Below are 20,108 nucleotides of genomic sequence, written 5' to 3'. Positions count from 1 at the left end.
AACTGATTATTAGGCTAACAATATTTATGTTAACATTATTAATCATCATAATTAACAAGCTACCGCACCACCACGAGTTTGGTGTGTTCTTTTTGAAGCTGAATTTGATGAATACAGTGGATATAATTTATCTAGTGGGCGTATAATTTAGTTATTAATTTGACACTTATTTATCACACATATAATTAGTTAGCTACACAGCTAATGTTAAAAAAGGTACACGACAAATATCTGACTGAAGTGGTAGCAGCTGGTAAAGCAGGTTCTGGCTACAATTAGCTTTTTATCCTGTTGTGAAAAATGAAATGTTCTGCATTGTCTTTCATTTTATCATTTACTATCAAACACACAGTTAAAATACATTTACTGCTCAGCTGTGATGTATTGATCTGATGTTTTCCTCCTCTGCGCTCACACTGAACTGCTCGTCACACAGCTCGAGGCAGAGAGCTGACTTCCGGTATGTTCACGGAAAAAACCTGACAAGTGTTGCTGCTTCCGGCTTTAGCTTCCTCTCATCACACAGAGAAATGGTAAGACAAATTTGACATTTGTGCTGATGAACAGACGCAGGTTGATAGTTACATACATCAGACCCTATCTGTATTAAGTCGTTACCGCACCTCGTCCGTTTTGAAGGCGCAGCACAGCTTCCCTTTTAGTCTTTTTTGGGCTAGCTAAGCAGGTAGTTAACTAGCTGGTATGCTAACGTTAGCTTGTCAGCCTCGTAACTAAAATAAAAAAATATCGGACATATTAGAAAGCTAGCTACTTCATTGTACATATAGGTGCATAGATATCTGGTGACGCCGGATACATTATGGTATTTATCGAAGCGTGTGAGGCTGGTCGTTTTATTGTAGTTAGTTTATAAGTTGAAGCTATGTAACTATAGACAGAGAGGAGGACACATCTGGTGAACCAAATGAAATTGATGTTGAGACACCCGAAGCTTTGAAAAGTCTCAGCTGCATTAGTCAGTTTGACTGTGCTTGTCACCTCGTTTTAAGATTGCATTGGTTTTGCGTTTCGACACTTTATTTTTGCACTTCTCCCGACACCATGTCATGGCATTAAGATGATCACAAAGATCTAATCAGTAAACGTATACCGAACGCTGTCATGAGGAGAAGTGAAACCAGGGAAGAGTGTGTATTTGAAACATGTCGATCCACAGATTTCTCACTCTCAGTTGCACCTGCCTGCAGATTCAGACATTCTTCTTTTTAGGAATGGTAATCATCTACTCTTTCTTGCTCTCCGCCCCTCAGACTGCAACCTTACGCCCATATCTCAATGCAGTGCGTGCTACTCTGCAGGCCGCCCTCTGCCTGGAGAATTTCTCCTCTCAGGTGGTGGAGAGACACAACAAGCCAGAGGTGGAAGTACGGTGAGTCTGTCACAGCATCTCTGAATGTGACTTTGGAGCGATTAAAACCAAGCAGTGCATGAAATCTGACTTTCACCCTTTTAATGCCTGTGGACAAACAAGTTACTGTCTGTTTCTCTCGCTTTTAGGAGTAGTAAAGAGCTTCTCCTGCAGCCTGTGATCATCAGTCGTAATGACAAAGAGAAAGTTCTCATTGAGGGATCCATCAACTCTGTTAGAGTCAGCATTGCTGTCAAGCAGGTCAGTCAGTGGTTATGTGTTTTAAACCCTTATACAAACAGATGGTTGCTCAACAACCAGTAGTTAATGTGATTCATGTTAAGATCAGACCTGTATCTTTAATCCTGACTGTCCATTGGTGCTGCAGGCAGATGAGATTGAGAAGATTCTTTGCCATAAGTTCATGCGTTTCATGATGATGAGAGCAGAGAACTTCTTCATCCTGAGGAGGAAACCAGTGGAGGTAGGTGGGCATTGAAAATGGGTCTGTCACATATACAGGACTCCCACACATGCTTGTTTAGTCAAGGAAAATAGCCCAAAATATCCTGACAAGTAAAAATGTAAATGACTTGTTGCAAACATAATACAGCACAAGGGGCAAGGAAAATGTAGGCAGGAGTTATGTTTTGTAATTGGTTTACCATCTTCAGCGCAGATACAGTCTCATTGTTAACACTCTTTTGTCGTTTCACAGGGCTATGACATCAGTTTTCTCATCACCAACTTCCACACGGAACAGATGTACAAACACAAACTGGTGGATTTTGTCATTCATTTCATGGAGGAAATCGACAAGGAGATCAGTGAAATGAAGTTGTCTGTCAATGCCAGGGCTCGTATCGTCGCTGAGGAGTTCCTCAAAAATGTAAGTTGTGGTTTCTTCTGTATTGATTCTTTATGCCTGAATAAATGCAGCATCATCTTTATTAAAAGATGAAGTATTTTAATTGGATATTGCTCTTGGCTAGAATGTAATGAATCTTAGAGGTGATTCAAGTTATACTGTTATAAAAAAGTGATATAATCTTGCTTGTGTTGTAGATGTACTGTAGCTTAGACATTGTTCTGTTTCATTTTGCAGTTCTGAGACAGAGAGAGAAAACCCAGGAACACATTCCTTTTGCAATCTTGGCCGTCACTGTGGGTCGTCACACCACAGGGCAGAGAGGAGGCAAAATATGATCAGCCAAGAGAAAAACAGAAGATGTACAGTAAAGATGTACGGGCCAATGTTGTTTTCGCCCTTTAACCTTAAAATATGCCTCTGCTCAAAAATATTGATGCTTGTACATAATGAATATTCACACCAGACCTTTTTTTCTGCCTTTTTAAAACATCAAAAGAATTCAGGGCAGGTCCTTTTTTAAAAGGATATTTGTAATCAATATTAGTGAGCACAGGATATATTAGATTTTTTTTTTTTAAATAATTTAAATGTTTTTTAATATATATATTATATGCACATGAATTTGATTTAGCTGTTTTGTCATGACAGACTTTAAACCATGAGGGCAATCAATTGGCGCACATTTCTTGTCGCGAGTACGGAGAGTAAAAACCTATTGTAAATGGAAAGAAGGAAAATAAATACACTTGCTGGCAGTGAAGTGAAATAAAAATGTTATCTTTGTATCTAAGTGATTTCTTTTTTGTATATAATGTGGCATTATGAATCACAAACAGCAGCTGTCTTTACCCCAAACATTGAAGGTTTATTGAGATTGACAGCAAGAGACAAACAAGGCATTTAGAATAAAAATTTCAGTGCAGTATTATACATCATCAAATGTATAATGTAACAGAAAGTGTCTAGAGGTCCCCCCCAAAAAACGACATTGTATAATACATATTGATTTTCACACAAAACTCACATCAAACAAACATGCGTGTACAGTTTGCACAGTACCTTTACACTCAGACATTTGAGCGATTAAAATCAAACGCTGCGACTTTAAGTGAGAGACTTAAAACTGACGATTTGTCATAGCATTTCATTGTAACCCCCAAAGTCCATCCTTTTTGGTTAAAAATGGTGGATTGATGGAAAGGTTCCATCTCAGGATTTTGGATTACAGAACAGAAGCTACATATTAGAGAAAAGTTGCATTTACAATGCTGTTTCCATCTGTTGTGGTGCAAGAGTTTGATCTGCACCTCTGGAATGTTTACTGTTTATCTTAACCTTTGTCTACACAGAGCAGATGTTCTGAGCCAGATGGCTTCCCTTTTTAGATAATTCAGCAACTAGGAAAGAGAAATACATTTTAAAAACAAGTTTCAGTTCACCATTCAGGGATTAAGGACTCATTAACTATAGTAGTTACAGTCTCCTCACAGTTTTTTGGGGGTTGTGATAGAAACATTTTCAGAAACACTAGGGAATATGGCGGTATACACAGTACACAATGTAATATACAGTAGATATTAAATATCATGGACAAAGATGCTGAAAGTTAAGGGAATATCATCATTTCAATGATAACAGTAGACTCACATATCAAAAATATTGGCGTTTTCCTCACTGGGAGTCAAGCTACAGTAACAGAACAGATGTATAAAAATGGATTACGTGAAAGTGCTTTACAGTTCGAGTCTGTTCGAAGGAAAATACTTTTCTCTCCGGGTCAGTGGAGAAGCTGCCATGATGGGCAGTGGAACAGCACCGTTCTCATAATGCTGTTCAGGGGTCCAAACAGGAAGTCGGACGAGGTCTCAGCTGGAACAGGAAGTGTTGGAGATTAGAAGTGAGCAGGGACAGTTTGCAGAGCGTCGTCTGTGGTTCGCTGCACATTCACATTCTGAAACAGGGACGAGAGGAGAGGACGGAGTTATTATCCTGCATCACTCATCTGCTATTTACACATTAGACTTTTGTTCATTGAGGGTAAGGGGTCTGAGTTTATAAAAAGAATTCATGTTTTCATATGGCATTCAGAGTTTATATATAAGAACAGACCTCCAATGTGCTGTTACAGTTTTTAAGTATCAGTTTTATAATAGAAAACATCTGTTAAAAGGTAGATTTCTAAAACATGCTCATGGCTCAGAGTCATTTAGTGTCACAAATATAGTTCAATGATCACTTTTAGACAAATACAGTCAAAAAGGTTAATAACTACTCCTTAATGAAACCTCCACTTATGTGAACTATAAAGAACTTAGAGAAACTGTATTCATTGAATGCAAAGCAGCTTTGTCAAAACCACTGATGTTTCCGACAATAAAATAGTATCCAGAGAAAGAGAAGAGGTTTGTTTCAATTCAGAGTTTTATAATGACAATGAGTAAACCTTGACAAAGACAAAAAGAAAATAGAAAAAAAGTTACATTTTATTAAATGATGATCTAAGCATGTGCGTTACCCACGGACAGATGAACACTATTAGTTATTATTTCGTAGTTGTACATCTTGAGTCAAGTGGAGTTCTAGTGATTAAAGTTTAGAAGGTTGTTTTGGGTCAGTATCGCAGATTAAGTCTTCACATTCAAAACAGTAAACATGTTAACAGAGACAAAGTTATCTTAAAATAAAACAAAATGATCATGTTTGTCAGTTTATGTTGTATGTTGAGGTGAAATGTATTTGTCACGTGTCACTTGTATATAACAAAAAAACAAACAGCAAGGTTACATATTAAACATGTAAACAGCTTTATGTTAACACAAAACACAATCATGGTCACATTTATTATTAAAAGATGCCCAATGTTGGAAAATTCATAGTATTTAAAGACAGATTTACAAAATAATATTCTGAAATGTGTTTCACTTAATGTTCTCATTTATTCACTATCATTTTTACACACACACACACACACACACACACACACACACACACACACACACACACACACACACACACACACACTTGTACTTATATACTTGTGAGGAGCACCACTGATGTATTCTCTATCCTCTTGCCCTAAACTTAACTTGAACCTAATTCTAAGATTAACTCCAAAGCGGAGTCTCAATGCTGCCCTAAAAAACGTCCTACAACGACAAGAAAAGTTGGTCCTTACAAATATAAGGCATACAAGTACAAACACACATACACAGCGGAGTGATTTGTCCTGGTTGTAAAACTGAGGGAAATACAATGCTCCTGCAGGCTCAACTCAATGCAATTTAATGAAACAAGCAAATATTTTCTGTTATCCTGTTGGCATGAAATGATAATATTTTTATACTAATGGTGACTTAGTTAGAAGTGGAGAAGGTAAGGCTTTAGTAAGTGTAATCTTCTTCCATTTCAAACATGTTCACTGTTTTCTTAGAATTCCCTCATTTAATTGCTGTCTAAGTTTTCTATTCTTTCCATTTACAATTTTGTGTTCTTGACTTATTTTTAAAAGCTTTCCTTTTACCGTTTGTTTCTACAAATAAAAAATACTCTATAATTCTGATTTTATTTCATATGTTTGCTGTTACTTGCTGCATTTCTTTATTTTGTAGTGTTTTCTGTATTTGTGTTAATTTTATGACTACGTTTTCTTTTCTTTAGTCTCTGCATGTGTTTTCTTAAGCTGCAGTGTGTTGAGCTCTCTGGGCCACCATAGAAAAAGACCTGAGAGAAAAAAACAGCATGATTCCGTTCCCAATGGAAAAAGTACAATTTGACTCCTAACAGCATGGAGGTAGGAGGTGATATCTTGGTTGTTGTCAGGGATCACAGGTGGACAAAGACTGAACATTGACAATCTGCCGTGTGTCACACATTTACATTTTCTGTGCGATAAGACAAGAGGGATCAGCACTGACTGCTGGGCCTGCTTCAGATGGTAAACAAGACTAAATAAGATGGAAAACTCCACAGAAATCAACAGAGACAGTCTCACAGAGCTTTGACAGGTAAAATGTTTACTGCCAGACATCTTCCCGACTGAGTCACAGATGAGTTGGAGGTAAAGCGCAGTGAGGTGAGTTGTCTACGTCGTCTGCTGGGAGACATTTCTGTGTGCTGCCAGGGATACCTACCTCTGGTCTGTCTCTGTGTGTGTTCACAGAATCCACGCCTAAATAGACAGACTCCACTTTACATCCTGAGCGAGAGTAAACAAAACAAAGTTTATCATAGTTAGGTCAAGTGGAAAAACACAATAGAGGTCATACTTTTCAGACAAAATGACGCTACAAAATCTTGGGGAGGCATTTGTTGGGAACTTGACATGGAAGAACGACATGGCTTCTCTCGATATGAGCAGAAGAAGTGACAGAACTCACCATAAGCCATGGGGGTCAACTTCAACACTGTGTGCAAAGGGCACTTGAGATAAGGCAACTCTTCTGTGGAGGTAAAGACAGAAAGTTATGACATATCTTGTTAATGAAACAGTGCTGCAGCATTCTCTTAAACAGCTTAAGTAGACAGGGACTTTTGCATAAAAAATGGCTCCATACAGCTCATCCAGGGTAATGCAAGTCTCTGGAAGCCCAGAGATCCCAAATTGGTTTATAAAATGAATTATATCAACTTAGATGCTAAGATAAAAGCTGTAGCACTGTCTGAAGTGGGTGCAGGGAGCTTGACTGAACACTGAGGCTGTAAATGAACATCTTTTCTTGTCTTGGGGCTTCCAGAGACTTGGATTATGTTGGATGAAATGATGTTTGATGCCAGTTTAGTCCACCATCTACTTAAGTCTACTACTTAAGAAGAATGCTGCAACACCTTTCTGCTATAAAGCTATAGAAATGTTATGTAGGCTACAAAATTTGCTTGTCTTTCAGTAGTTTGAGTCACTACTATCAGTTTTTGGGTGAATTTATCCTTTAAGGCTGCAACTGGAGCACATAATGTTTTAATGCATTCCAGTTAAGCCAAAGAAATAAATGCAAAGAAACAACAAAGACAAAAAACAGTGAGGCATATTCCTACACTTTGTGTCACCTACTGTGAGTCCTCCATACCTGCAGTCTTGTCCAGGAAATATGCAAGGAAACAGCGCATGACGGCCTGGTGACAAATGACCAGAACGTTCTCCTGTCTCTCCAGCTCCATCATCACAGGCTCCAGTCGCTGCACTAGATCTTCATAAGACTGACGGAGGACCAGAGACAAGTCAAAAACACACAACTAACACAAAAAAAACCATGAGACTTCTGGAAGAAGCTCAGTCTCACCTCTCCTTTTGGATAGCGGTAGCGGTACTTGTCTTGGTCTCTCAGTGCAAACTCCAGAGGGTAATGCTCTTGGATCTCCTCATACATCATTTCCTCACACACACCCTTTGTGAAGAGGGGAGAAGATATGTTTAGGTTGAGTAAACAAACACTTTAGAGGCATTTGTTTTAATGAAATCAAGGATAGACTTACAGCATCGATTTCGTTGAGAGACTTCCACTGTTCATACGGCACACTGAGGCACTCGGCTGTCTGGATCGTTCTCTTCATCTGGCTGGTCCAGACTTTCAGATCTGTGATGTTCTGGTCCTGGATGAATTTCCCCAGACGTTTGGCAAACTAGAGTGTAAGACACCAATTTAAGAAACATATTTAAAATCAAATGAGAACAAAGAGTTTTCTTTAAAAACCACAGTAATGCATTTCCTGGACAACAATAAGTATACTATATATATAATGAAGTCATGATGTAATCACACACCTCTTTTCCTCTGGCAGACAGGCCAGAGTCTCCTCCGATCCGTCCCTTGATGTTGAGGTCACTCTCACCGTGGCGACACAGGTAGATGGAGCGTGGTGTAATGTGAATGTTCATCAAGTAGTATACGATTCGGCTCTGGATGTGGTCGAGAACGCGGTTCACCAGGTAACGACGGCCCACGTCCATGATTTTTATGTAGGACAGATCCCTGGAGCGAGAGAGTCAAGTCAACCATCTGCGATCCTACAGAGGTAGTTTAATCTGATCGAAACGTGTATCCTCACCTGTCCAGAACCTCGTCCAGAGTCTGGTAGGAGGACTCATAACATTTGATCCTCTTCATGAAGTCCTCAATGGCCTCCTCTGTGTTGCAGTGGATGTAGTCTGGGCTGCCCAGCTTAACTTGCTGTAAGAGAGAAGAAACACAGGAAGACGATGTGAGCAGAGTAACAAGGAAGTCAGCTGTCTGACAGCTATCTGTCTAGCTTTTTTGTTTGTTGTACAGTGTGAAAATGCCCAAAATGCTCATGTTTTTAAACTCTGCAATGTCACGTTTTCACAGGAAGGAAGAGCGAATTTGTCAATATTTCCAAAATAAATACGGTATGCTTACTCGATTGTACATTCTTTAAACTGTAAATATTAGAGGAGTGAAGGCTTACCACGATATTTTGTGAAATGACATCTGCGTCCTCACACACAGACTCCACAAAAAAGACCTGGATTGACAAGACAGTGAAGTAAACTTAAAGGTTGTCATGTCAAAGTGACAGACTGAATTTGATACTACCCTGCCTCGTTTATATACCTTGAAGCCATTCTGCTCAGCAAACTTCACGATGGTCGATCTTCTTTCTCTTGTTGTATTTGTGGCATCAAAAACCTGAAAAAGCATGACAAATACACTTCTCATACAGCTCGAATGTACAGCACATATACTGATATTATGATCATTTAACATGAAGAACTGAGGGACAGCTGCAAGGACTCACCGCCACCTGTCCTCCTTCGACACTGAGGTACTGCCGAACATCATTGAGTGCCGCCAATGCACACTGACTGTAAAAAGATTGCAGACACAGAGTCAGTAACCAACACTGACTGCTCTTTTTTATTTCTTTTTTTTGGACTTGCTGTAAAAATAAGAGCCTTATCTTACAGAGATTTGTGAAATCGTATGTGAAAAACAATATGAAGAAACATTGGCTTTAAAATGGTTTACACAAATAATACAACTATAAATAATGAGAGGGGTGTTTTGTCAGCCTGACTGACTCATCTTGGCCAGTATCAGCCCATCACAGATATATCTGTATCGGTTCATGTGTTGCAAGTTATGTGCCAACACGAAAACCTTTTCTTTGAGAGATTGTAGTGTGGAAAAAAAATCCTAAATAATAAATTCCCAGCAAGTTTACCGTTTTGGTGCATTTTAGGCACTTCATAAAATTGGTATCTGCGCAAAAAAATCCATTATCAATCAGGTACTAGTTTGTTTGGTTTTAGTTTTTATGAAGAACACATACTGCATCCCACAAGCTCAAGGCAAAAAGATGATAAAAAGGGCTTTCATAGAAAAGCATTTTTGAATAACCATTAATAAACTTCTATTTTAATTCCCCAAAAAATACTCTAGATAAAAATATGATAGTGTAGTATTAAACATATATTTAATCAAAGAATAATAATCACGTGTCAAATAGTAAAAAAAGTACAGTCACTAGATGGCAGGAGAGAACTTTCCAACAAAGAGAGCCAAAGATCTGCAAGCTTTCACCTCAGCAGGTGAACATTTCACCGCTGAGCTGCTCCTATCCACTTGAAGGAGTTTTTAAATCAGTGTGTGGAGTTTCTCTCTGGAGTCATGGTGGGACAAACTTGCACGATATCAACTGACAGCGGGAGAAGTCTGCGTAGACTTACCGTCTGATTTTTAAACCCTCTTCATTATCTGGACGGAAAAACTCGAAGGACTTGTAGATCTTCAGACACTCCCTCCGGTACTGGCCAACATTGAACTCTGTTGTAGATGAACATTATACATTTTCAAGATAGAAGATTAGCTGGTTTATACTGTAAGCTGTGTGTGTGTGTGTGTGTGTGTGTGTTTGTGTGTGTGTGTGTTTGTGGGGTAACTACCTTTGGTTGGCACACCTATCCAGTTCAAGTAGCGTGTGAGCTTCTTTGAAATGTAAGTCTTCCCCCGGGCTGGAAGTCCAACAGTCACTATGAGAGTTGGGCAGTTTGTCATGCACACTGTGAGAGACAGACAGAGAGAAAAACAGATTTTTAATGGATTTAGCTCACTTCTCACATGTCACATTTGCTGACCATCGCTTGTCAACACTTCTCCATTCTGCAAGAGTTTAATTAGTCTTCAAGGTTGCTCATAATTACACTAGACGGTGAAAAAATTTGTTGGAAGGATTTCAGCTCCCTCGGTGTGACAGTGACACAATTTACTACGACAGAAAAACCAAGCCAGAGAACAGAAACACGATTACAACACCTAAAAGTACAAACTCACTGAAAAAAAACAAGAAAACAAGCCATGTGCTCTAGACACTGAGACGTCTTATCAGCATTTTGGATTTGTGTCCCATCGGTGCTTCGAGAGAATGAGAAAAGACGAAAGCCCGACAAATGAAGAAATCTGTGAATAAAAAGGACGAGTTGTCCCGTGTGGACACCAGGGTGAAAAGCAGGTCTGAGACAAAATGGTTCATTAAAAACAGAAACATGCTGTAAAACAACTAAGGTCGGGTTTTATGACTGCAGTGACCAACTACATTTCACTGAACCACCTGAAAGCTTACAAGTACATTCTTTTTTTTATTCTAATCAAAATCTTGGGCATTTTTTCTGAATCAAATTTGCTGTTAGTCAGGACTTTTATACACAACGGCCATGACAACATTTTAGATTCTACCACCGGGGCTGGGTTCAATGTACAGAATACTCTGGGCAGACTGTGTATTTTCAGGTCCCATCTGCCATTTGATAATTGGCAAACAAAAAAAATTACACAAATGTCACATGATTATTATTACAGTCATTACATTTAATAAGTTGACCAACCAACTGTGTTTGAATAACAAAGTATATATACACATGAGCTGAAATGTACATGTACCGATAAGAAAAGTATGGCTAATGTTTGTGTGTTTTTCAGAATTAATACATATATAAACATTTAAATAAAGCTTTGGACTAGAGGTTCTTTTAGATTATTATAAATATTTCAAAATGTATTTAAATACTTCTTGAAGTAGGCAGTTCTTTTCTCCCATGTTTTCAAATGATCTATTCTTATCTTATCTTATTGTTATTACTCTGTTTATTGACTGACATTTTTGATTCACTTGTTGAAAAGTTTTGCGTCACATTGTCCAACTCCTGCCTACTGAAAAAGAAAAACAGCTGTCACAACCCAGAGAGTTTCTCCACATATCCCTGCAGGACAGCATCCTCCTGCTGTTCACCTACACAAGGGGTTTTAGATTGATGTCGAAGGAGACTCTATGTGGGCAAAAGACGTTTAAAGGTGGGGAAAAGTTGAAGAAAGTGACTTGTTTCAGTGCCAGATGCAGGGTGTCTGGACCAGCAGCAGAAACCAAACCATCAGAGCTTGACTCAGCAAAACCAAGCCGACCTGCAGAGAGAGAGAGAAAACCAGACTGAGAGAATCTGGGCTGAAATGAAAAGCAGCTGCTCACCGGCACGTCCAGCCTAACACAATCAGACATGCTGGCTGGGAGTGCTGGTCCCGGGTAAATTGATGCATCTGGGTCATGCGTGTGTCATATGGCCACTTTAATTACAGCCACTTATTCTGCTCAAGTTTACCTCCGCGCGTGTGATATTTAGAGGAGAAAACGAACCAGATAAGCTGAGCATGATGCAACATCACCACGCAGCAAAAGGCGAGGATGATCAGCACTTTGTTAGTGCGCAGCGTCTGAAAACACCGCGCGCTGATGCCACAAAACGGAATATGTCCAGAGACAGGCTGGGAACAGGAAACATGTCTGAAATAAACTAACTATGACAGGGAAGCCTCAAAAAACTGAAATAATATTAGCAGGTGCCCGACATCACCACCTTGTCACATCCTTTGCGGCACTTGCCGGCCAGCTGCCTGCATCTTACCCCGTCTCTGAGCTATGTGCCCGTTTCTGCACGCCGGCATCCAGATCTTCCTGAGCGGGTTCTGGGTGAGCTCCCGCGGGGAAGAGTCCAACATGTACTCCTCGTTGTCTAACATCCTGGAAGGTGGATGATCAACCTTAGCCTCCAAATGTTAAAATGAGGAGGTGGGCTACAGCCCTGGCAGTCTGATTCAGCAGTCTGCGGGGGGGAGGATGTCACATATCAGCTGAGAAACAGCAGTTTCTTATTACCGTAAATGACCGGAGACTGCGCACAAGGGAGTCTGGAAGGAAAACAAGAAGCCGAGCACAGGATGTAACTTTGCATAGCCAGCATGTCTGTCGTGTTATTGCCTGTTGCAGTGTAATGCCAGGGACTTTTCAAAGGGTTGTTTACGTTGACATTTTTCAGCACACTGGGAGGGCACTTTGTATAAGTAGAGATAATGATCATGTCCTCAATGTAGCGCATACTAAGCCTAATAGCTTTTCTAAATAATCCGAAAAATATAGTGGCAAAATTGTCAAATCAAAAAGGAAAACAAGAGCATTCGCATATATATCTTATCTTTTATATTCAACATTTTGGTTGTGTTGTCTTTTTAGCAAGCACTGTTTTTATTGTCTTTTTACTGGATGTTTTGTTTTTGTCATCTTTTTAAATGCACGTTACTAAACTTTATGTGCCCTTAACAATTCCTTGAATCCCTTTCCTCAATGTTTTCCCAAATGTTTCCAGGACAAAGGACACATCCAGAACACTTTCTAAGAAAACACGATTTTAAAAGTTACCGTAATGATGCGGGTACTGTGCAAAATAAAGCGAGGGGGAAAAGCAGATGTCAGAAGAAAAAAAACAAGCGTACAGCTGTACACATGCAGCACACATGGGCAGTGAATGCAGCTGAGAAGTGAACCAATCAGAGAGGAGAACACGGGCTCAGCAGCCAATAGGAGAGGCGGAACGGGGATGGTGAGGGCGTGCTGCCTGATGGGAGCTGGGATAAACATGATCGCGAAACACTATCGAAACCTCCAGCTTTATAGTTTTACAGGACCCGGTCACGGGCCCCACAGCCTCCACGTGACACAGACAACAACCTCAACCACAAACACAGTCACACACTGAAGGATTTGCTCTCTATGTGAATGGAAATGTTTGATCAATCAGCTGCTAAAATGTGTTCACATTTGAACCCATTATAGTCAGTCTCTTATTTACAAGATAGTCAGCCACTTTTTTCTGATTATTTATTTGCCTAACTGATGAATAAAATATCTCCAGCTGACATTAACAGAGATTCCTCTACTTAGTATCACTGTAAATTCATTATTTTTTGGATTTGGACTTTTCAGAGAAAACAGACCACTTAAGACATCCATTCTGAGAAATAATAATGGGCATAGTGAGATTTTCATGAAAAAACAAACAATTAGTCTAGGAAACAATCAACCGATTAATCCATGATGAAAATAGTTGTTAACTGATAGTTCTCACAGCCCAAGAGCCTCATCATACTGCTTGTTTTTTGTTAGTCAAGAGTTAATACAACCCAAAGATAATCAGTCTGCATTGATATAAACACACAGGAAAGCAGCAGATCTTCACACAGAGAGGCTTGAATCAGCAATTGTTGGGTGTTTTACCTTGATAGGTGACAACTAATGATTCCTCTACAATTAAAACAGTTCTACATTCATTTTCTGCAGATTAATTTAATTGTTATTTAACTGATCATGTCAACACAAGACACATTATTTGTTTACCAGCACAGTTGAATCTTCATTGGGTCTTGGGTTCAATTTCAGCATAAATGCCTTAGTTTGAATATGTGTTTATTTACAACAGAAATAACAGCAATAGACGTCTGTCATCACTTTCATTATGACAAACCAGGACTTTGTCTTGGAAAAGTATATTTTAAACTGGCATCATATGCGAGAATGATGGCACAATTCAATAAGTATCAAAACATTAATTTATCTCTCTCCATTGACTACCAAGCACAGATTTTTTTTAAAAATAAGGTCCCATGGGCTCCACTGGAAGAGGTGTGACTTTGGCACCCTGTTAACATTTGCCCAACCAAAATTATAAATGGGAACTTGTGGGAAAATGCAGACTATATCATGTCGAATGAAAGTCCTCGTCATCACTTAACTGGGTCAAGTGTCACTTTCAACTAAGGACTGAACCATGCTAGAGTCTGACTTGCAATAATTCTGTATTTAAGTTTTCTTTGCCTGTTAGTTGTCATTCTGATGAGACTTGTCCCGGTAGCAATGTAGTGTCAAAGCTGTGACACCAGGTGGCACTGTGCACTCATTTTAAAACAGCCACACATTCGAAATTCAGTGAAGTAAACAATGTAGCTAAGACAAGGATGTGTCTGAGGCCTGCTGGCGCCCGGTTACCAGTTCAGCGTCTACTGTAATAGTAAAGGTCAGACGGCACTGCTGTCAGGGACAGTCAGCATGTCAGCAGGGCTAATCCCATCAGCAACACACTACACCCCTGAGCTACCAGCAATTAATTAATTAACACACATAACTTCCAACACACACACACACACACACGCACACACACACACACACACACAATCTCTCTACAATTAGTTTTATAGCTGTTTGACAGACAGTTAACAACCCAGTCGCCAGATTAATAGTTGAAATAAATGCATGTTTCTGCAAGCCTGTATATGAAGAAGCTTAACATTTCTTTATGTTGCAGCTTTATTTTTCTTTACAATTTTCTATTTTAGATCATTCTTACAGTTCGGTTAGTTTTGAGGACAAAATCCACCTGTTTTTTATTTATTTCACCGCAAACACGATATACAAATGTTGAAAAGTTATCTCAAACTTGGGTTACCGCAGCCTTGGCAGCCTACACACTTAACTCCACCACTATCTGACATGAAAGTCAGGTCATAAACATGTAACGTGAACATGAAATGATACGTTTCTGTGGAAATGTCAAGATGGTATACAAATGTGAATGTATCTCAATTTGCAGAAAGGTTCCTGGCAACTGGGCTGGAGTTAAAGATGGTAAATATCACATCAAACTGCTGCAGAAGCGCATATGAAAAACAGAAATTGACAATAAATATACAACAAACCAAATAACGTCTTTGAGCAAGGATACAGTATCAAAATTCCCAGCAATTCAGACATCAGACGTCAGTGTATTCCACAATAATTAGCCAAACATGGTCATAACACTCAGCCACACTCATTTACCCACCCACACTAATTTACTCCCAGACTTTACCCAGAAGGGCATTTTGAAAAACAAACAAAAAAGCTAGATTCCTTCAGTTGTGAAAAATCTTTGTTAAAACTTTTAACATCTTCATCAGAAGTCAGCAATAAGATGACGAAAACAATGACTTTTTGATTTTAAATACCTTACATAACCTTTGCACAAACAAGGCCACAGAAGGTGTGTCATATTCAAGTGCCAGCTGAAGAATTTATCAACCTCCTGTCACATCTGCTGCTTGGTTCCTGGCATAAAAAGCTGCGTTGCTGTTTCTGTTATTATGTTGTGCAAGTAACTGAGGAGCCGAAGCAAACATAATGTCGCTCCATAATATACAGCGATTTAGTTTAAAGACTTCAGGGACTCAGAGTTTGGTTTCTGTTGGACTTCTTACATACAAAAATCAATAATACACCAGTATCTGGGCAGGCTTTCTGCAAGATTTTAGGACATGACAGCAGTGATTCGACAGACACTGATGTCTGGTGATAAGGCCTGGCTGGCACTCAGTACCTTGAGGAGCTGGATGAGTTGAGGTTAGGGCTCTGTGCCTGCACCCTTATACTGACAAAGTTTGCATGAGAACTTTCATTTAATTAATCATTCGTTTGATCAAGTGCCATGAAATTGACACAAACCTGATCACAGTTTGGTTCAGAACCTTTTTTGGTAATATGTAGGGTGGCAGGATATGTCATGTTGCGATTATTTTGACAGACATTTGTGGGAAACATTATTTGCAATTATTTTCATTCTCAATTTTAAAACTATTAAAATCATGACGTTGTGACATTTATTGGGGTCTGTTATGGGGGGTCAGAATATACTGATATTGATAACAGAGATATTATTAAATGAAATATTGATATTGTGTTAATAAGACACATACAATAATATCTTGCGAATGATCCAGGGCACGTAAGGCTGTGAAGATCTGTTATTTATCAGTTCATCTGGTTGCCTTTTCACTTTTTTCATTTCTACTGCATGCAAATGTAATTTATTCACCAAAAATTATATAATAATAAATATCTCAATAATATTGCTGTCCTGAATTCATTTTGCAATAATTGTGTAGTGAGAATGTGATATTGTCAAAGCCCTAGCCTGTACTAAATAATCATGCTTCTTTACATTTAGAGAACGAGATTTGTAGGTCAATGCATCACAGGACTTAATTTTAATCCTGTTTCGTCACACAATCTACCTTTATCAAAGAATCGCAACTTCTGGATATTGTACTTATCCATATTGTGTTACTGGATAGTATTGCAGGTAATTGTGCAGCCCTAGTTTTATCCAATCAACAGTCCCAAACCAAAATATATTCATTTTACACTGACATAGTCCAAAGAAAATTAGCAAATACCCACATTGCTTGACAAAATACTAATGTGATTATTGACTCTAAAATATGTTGACAATGTATTTTGTGTTGATCGATTAACTGACTAATCCTTTTGGCACTTATTTACACAGTATCTATTGTAATCCAGAATCAATAGGCTCCTATTGTGCTACACACAAGCAAGATTAATGTGTCAATTGGCCAGAATCATTGCAAATATTTGTAACCATAATAAACAAAAATACCACAAACAATCGTGAAACTGAATGCTCCAAGATGTAAAACATCGGCTTGTATGAGTGCGCCGAGAGTAGGTAGCATACAAGTACTGCATAGGCATCATGCATACACATGTAGGCTACAGCTCTGCTGCCTGAAGCCTATAATGAGATTCTGAGCGAGCGGGTGAACTTTCCCCCAGATAGAGAGCAGACACAGGGAGGGAGGGAGCTGCAGAGAGCGAGCGAGGGAGGGAGGGAGCGAGTCTGTGCACAAGGAGGAGAGGAAGTGATTTATTGTGATAATTCAGAGCAGGATCTGACAGAGATAAAAACAGAAAAAAAATGAGGATTATTGAGTAGAATAGAAAGGTGGGAAAAGAAGGCAAGAGAAGGAAGATTTACGAAAGATGGGGCATGGAGATAAATATCCTGTGGAGGTAGACAACCTCTGTGGAGTGCTTGTAGGGCTATAATAATCTGTGTTTGGTCTGCTGCACCCACTGAAGCAGATTTCTCACCGTCTGTAGCTCTAAACACATACAGGCAATGTGGGCACTCCTGACACAAAGCTAACTCGCAGTGCTTTCTTTACATCATGCATTATATTAAAGCGCCTCGATCCAAAGTTTAACCTGTTCTTAATATAAAACACTCCAAGTATGCGGCTTTGTTTCCTGATTTTCCTGTTTTCTGCTCAGTCCCACCTCTCTGTGTGTTGGCAGACATACAGCTAGCAGAGCACATCTCCTACTCACCAACACAGCCTGAGCTCTGTTCATCCCTCGTACATCTGCCACAACAGCTTGGCCTGCAGACATTTAAACCACTGTGACCATATTCGTACAAGGAACAAGAGCGAATCCCTCTATCAGGACACAAAGCCTAACAGAGACTAAGTCAGAGTTTGTCCTCACCGCATGCCGCTTGTCAACAATACATCATGGTGAATGGCCCCTCCAGGCTACAGGACCAACAGTGTTACATAATAGCTTATTCTTCTGATGACTAAGTCATTGGATTATATGGGCCGTAGTGCTAGCATTGGCTCAGATGCCATCCATATGCACACAATCCTTTGAAGTCTTCTCAACAACAGGAAGAATATGAAAGGGTTGGTTTGCAAAAGTAAATACAAGTTCAGATTGAGATATTTACGCAAACATTCAGGTTCCTTTTACACAAGAGAGCACCTGTTAGAGCTGGATGCAAATGAACACTGAAATCTCCTCCATCTGTCACATCCACTGCAACACACGTGAAACGGGGAAGCCAACTTTACAGTAGGTGTCCGCAACAAACAAGTCATTTACAAGCAGGAAACAAAATTAACATCAGCCACTACAAAAGTGATGGTGAAATATGCATGAAGCTGGTTGAAAAAACACTGGTAATCTACTGAGTAATGGAGAACTTGAACATTCACTACCGATTTGGTTGATAGACAAAAAAGTGTTACAAATGATCAGATCTTTGGCTGCAAGAATCCTTCTAACAACCAAGCAAAATCCTACAAAATGAAAAAAGGCATGCGTACAATTTCTCTTCATGACAAAACATGTACAAAAACCATCAATGTAGTACATGCATACATGCATATAGTCCATCCAACCCATGTACACATTTATCCAGTATCCTGTGTGTTGTTGCACTACTTGCACTGTCTCCAACAAACAGAATAGCTGACTTGTCCTGACTCTTTGGTGTATACTCTTTATGGTCTTGACCACCAGTGTTTTTAAATGTACTGTATTTACACCTACTTTCTTTGTATTATGTTACTGTACATTACTGTCCTTTGCCATAAGTAGTTGTTTAAAAATTGATCTTAGCCATACCTCTATTTCTGGGTCAGTGCACTGTGGGCAACCTGATCAATAAAGCCACTTCTGATTCTGAACTTGTGTCACTTTGTTTGCAACTATTGTTAGAGCTGTAAGAAGCTCCTGAATCCAGGGTGGTATACCCTTGAGGAAGTTTAAGTTAAATGAGCCTCCAGGTCAGATGTGATTGTAACTTTTACTCTCTCCCCCATGCACACACTGTGGTCAGACTACATTTCCTCATCATTATCTTTGTCAACAACTAACCCTAGAAAATGCCTCAAACAACCTCAACTTAATCAGATGACATCTCTAACCTAATTCAGATCATTTCTTAAACAGAACATTGTGGTAAGAGGCCTGATGTTTGCAAACAGTCAGTGTTTACTTCTCCTGACTGTCAGTCCACCAGCTAGCTTAGAGGCTAGCTACCAGCAGCTGCAGCCAGGCTGAGCAGCACTCAGGAAGATGCTAGCTACCGAAGCCCCCCTTGGCATTTGTTACAAAACTATTTCTTCTCTCCGTGAAACCTGAAATGCCAAGTCTTCCCCACATTTCGCGGCTGTGTGTTGCAGGCTGTCCCGCCTCTCCTCGGTACGGAGCCCTGTCAGCTCTGGAGCATGCCTACGTGACAGACAGACTTGTTTACTTCATCCGCTCGCTAGCACAGCTGCTCTGTAGCGCCCACCGCACACCATGTCCACTGACGAAGAGTGGATAAAAACACGGGAAATACAGAAAAGTGTGTCCTCGGCGGGAGTGCGAGCCTACCTGCTCTGTCCCGCGTGTTTCTCGGGCGGCAGGAGCCCCTCATGGTCCAGGTTTTAAGGCTCTGGTTCCCAGCGTGGTGAGCAGTGAGCGTCCTACAGCCGCACAGACACCAATGAATGAAGAGTGAGCTGCTGAGAGGGGCGCGCGCTCATCAACGCGTCTGTACGCACGCGCGCGCATGTATACATCCACTTGTTTAGATGTTATAGTCTACCTCCACCTGTACCTCCATCTGCACCTGTACCCCCATCTGCACCTGTACCCTCACGTGTACCTGCACCCCTGACTACAGGTGTGTTAAGTGAATAAGTTCACCCCCAAAATTAAAGGCATTATCTTCTTAGCCTCATGTGGATCTAAAATTCTGTTGTCCACAAAACATTTCTGGAGCCTCACAGAAAAACAGTGTTGAATCACTGTCCTAAATAACTGGAACAGATGGAGACTCATTTTAAGACCTAAAAAGAAAAAAATAGAAAGAAAGTAAACCTTGAAATTGTGCCTTCTGGGAAGAAATTTTAATCAGAAGAGAAGGAT

General features: G+C 39.8%; 2 protein-coding genes across 5 annotated transcripts; one reads left to right on the top strand and one right to left on the bottom strand.

The window, feature by feature from the left end:
- The first annotated feature begins 377 nt into the window (after window positions 1–377).
- Window positions 378–3,023, top strand: arpc4 (actin related protein 2/3 complex, subunit 4). The gene is made up of 6 exons (XM_037100291.1): window positions 378–533; window positions 1,272–1,390; window positions 1,519–1,630; window positions 1,758–1,853; window positions 2,088–2,258; window positions 2,475–3,023. The coding sequence occupies exons 1-6, from the start codon at window positions 393–395 to the stop codon at window positions 2,478–2,480; spliced, it is 645 nt and encodes a 214-aa protein (XP_036956186.1). The 5' UTR covers window positions 378–392; the 3' UTR covers window positions 2,481–3,023.
- A 57-nt stretch (window positions 3,024–3,080) lies between these two features.
- pfkfb4b (6-phosphofructo-2-kinase/fructose-2,6-biphosphatase 4b) lies at window positions 3,081–19,727 on the bottom strand. Of its 4 annotated transcripts, none has more exons than XM_037100285.1 (14): window positions 12,148–12,262; window positions 10,138–10,254; window positions 9,922–10,018; window positions 8,991–9,057; window positions 8,807–8,881; window positions 8,661–8,717; window positions 8,283–8,404; window positions 7,999–8,206; window positions 7,710–7,856; window positions 7,517–7,621; window positions 7,304–7,433; window positions 6,617–6,679; window positions 6,371–6,435; window positions 3,081–4,191 (listed from the first exon to the last, which is right to left on the bottom strand). In XM_037100285.1, the coding sequence occupies exons 1-14, from the start codon at window positions 12,260–12,262 to the stop codon at window positions 4,132–4,134; spliced, it is 1,428 nt and encodes a 475-aa protein (XP_036956180.1). In that variant the 3' UTR covers window positions 3,081–4,131. The 4 variants fall into 4 exon arrangements, with proteins under 4 accessions (XP_036956180.1, XP_036956183.1, XP_036956182.1 ...); XM_037100288.1 differs by lacking the exon at window positions 12,148–12,262 and adding an exon at window positions 19,572–19,614 and having other exon boundaries at window positions 4,132–4,191; XM_037100287.1 differs by lacking the exons at window positions 3,081–4,191; window positions 12,148–12,262 and adding an exon at window positions 19,572–19,727 and having other exon boundaries at window positions 4,706–6,435.
- Window positions 19,728–20,108: the final 381 nt, after the last annotated feature.

Source organism: Acanthopagrus latus, chromosome 6 (assembly GCF_904848185.1).
Source record: "Acanthopagrus latus isolate v.2019 chromosome 6, fAcaLat1.1, whole genome shotgun sequence".
NCBI classification, from domain to species: domain Eukaryota; kingdom Metazoa; phylum Chordata; class Actinopteri; order Spariformes; family Sparidae; genus Acanthopagrus; species Acanthopagrus latus.
Note: the sequence above shows the minus strand (reverse complement) of the source record. Positions and strands in the feature narration are given on the sequence as shown.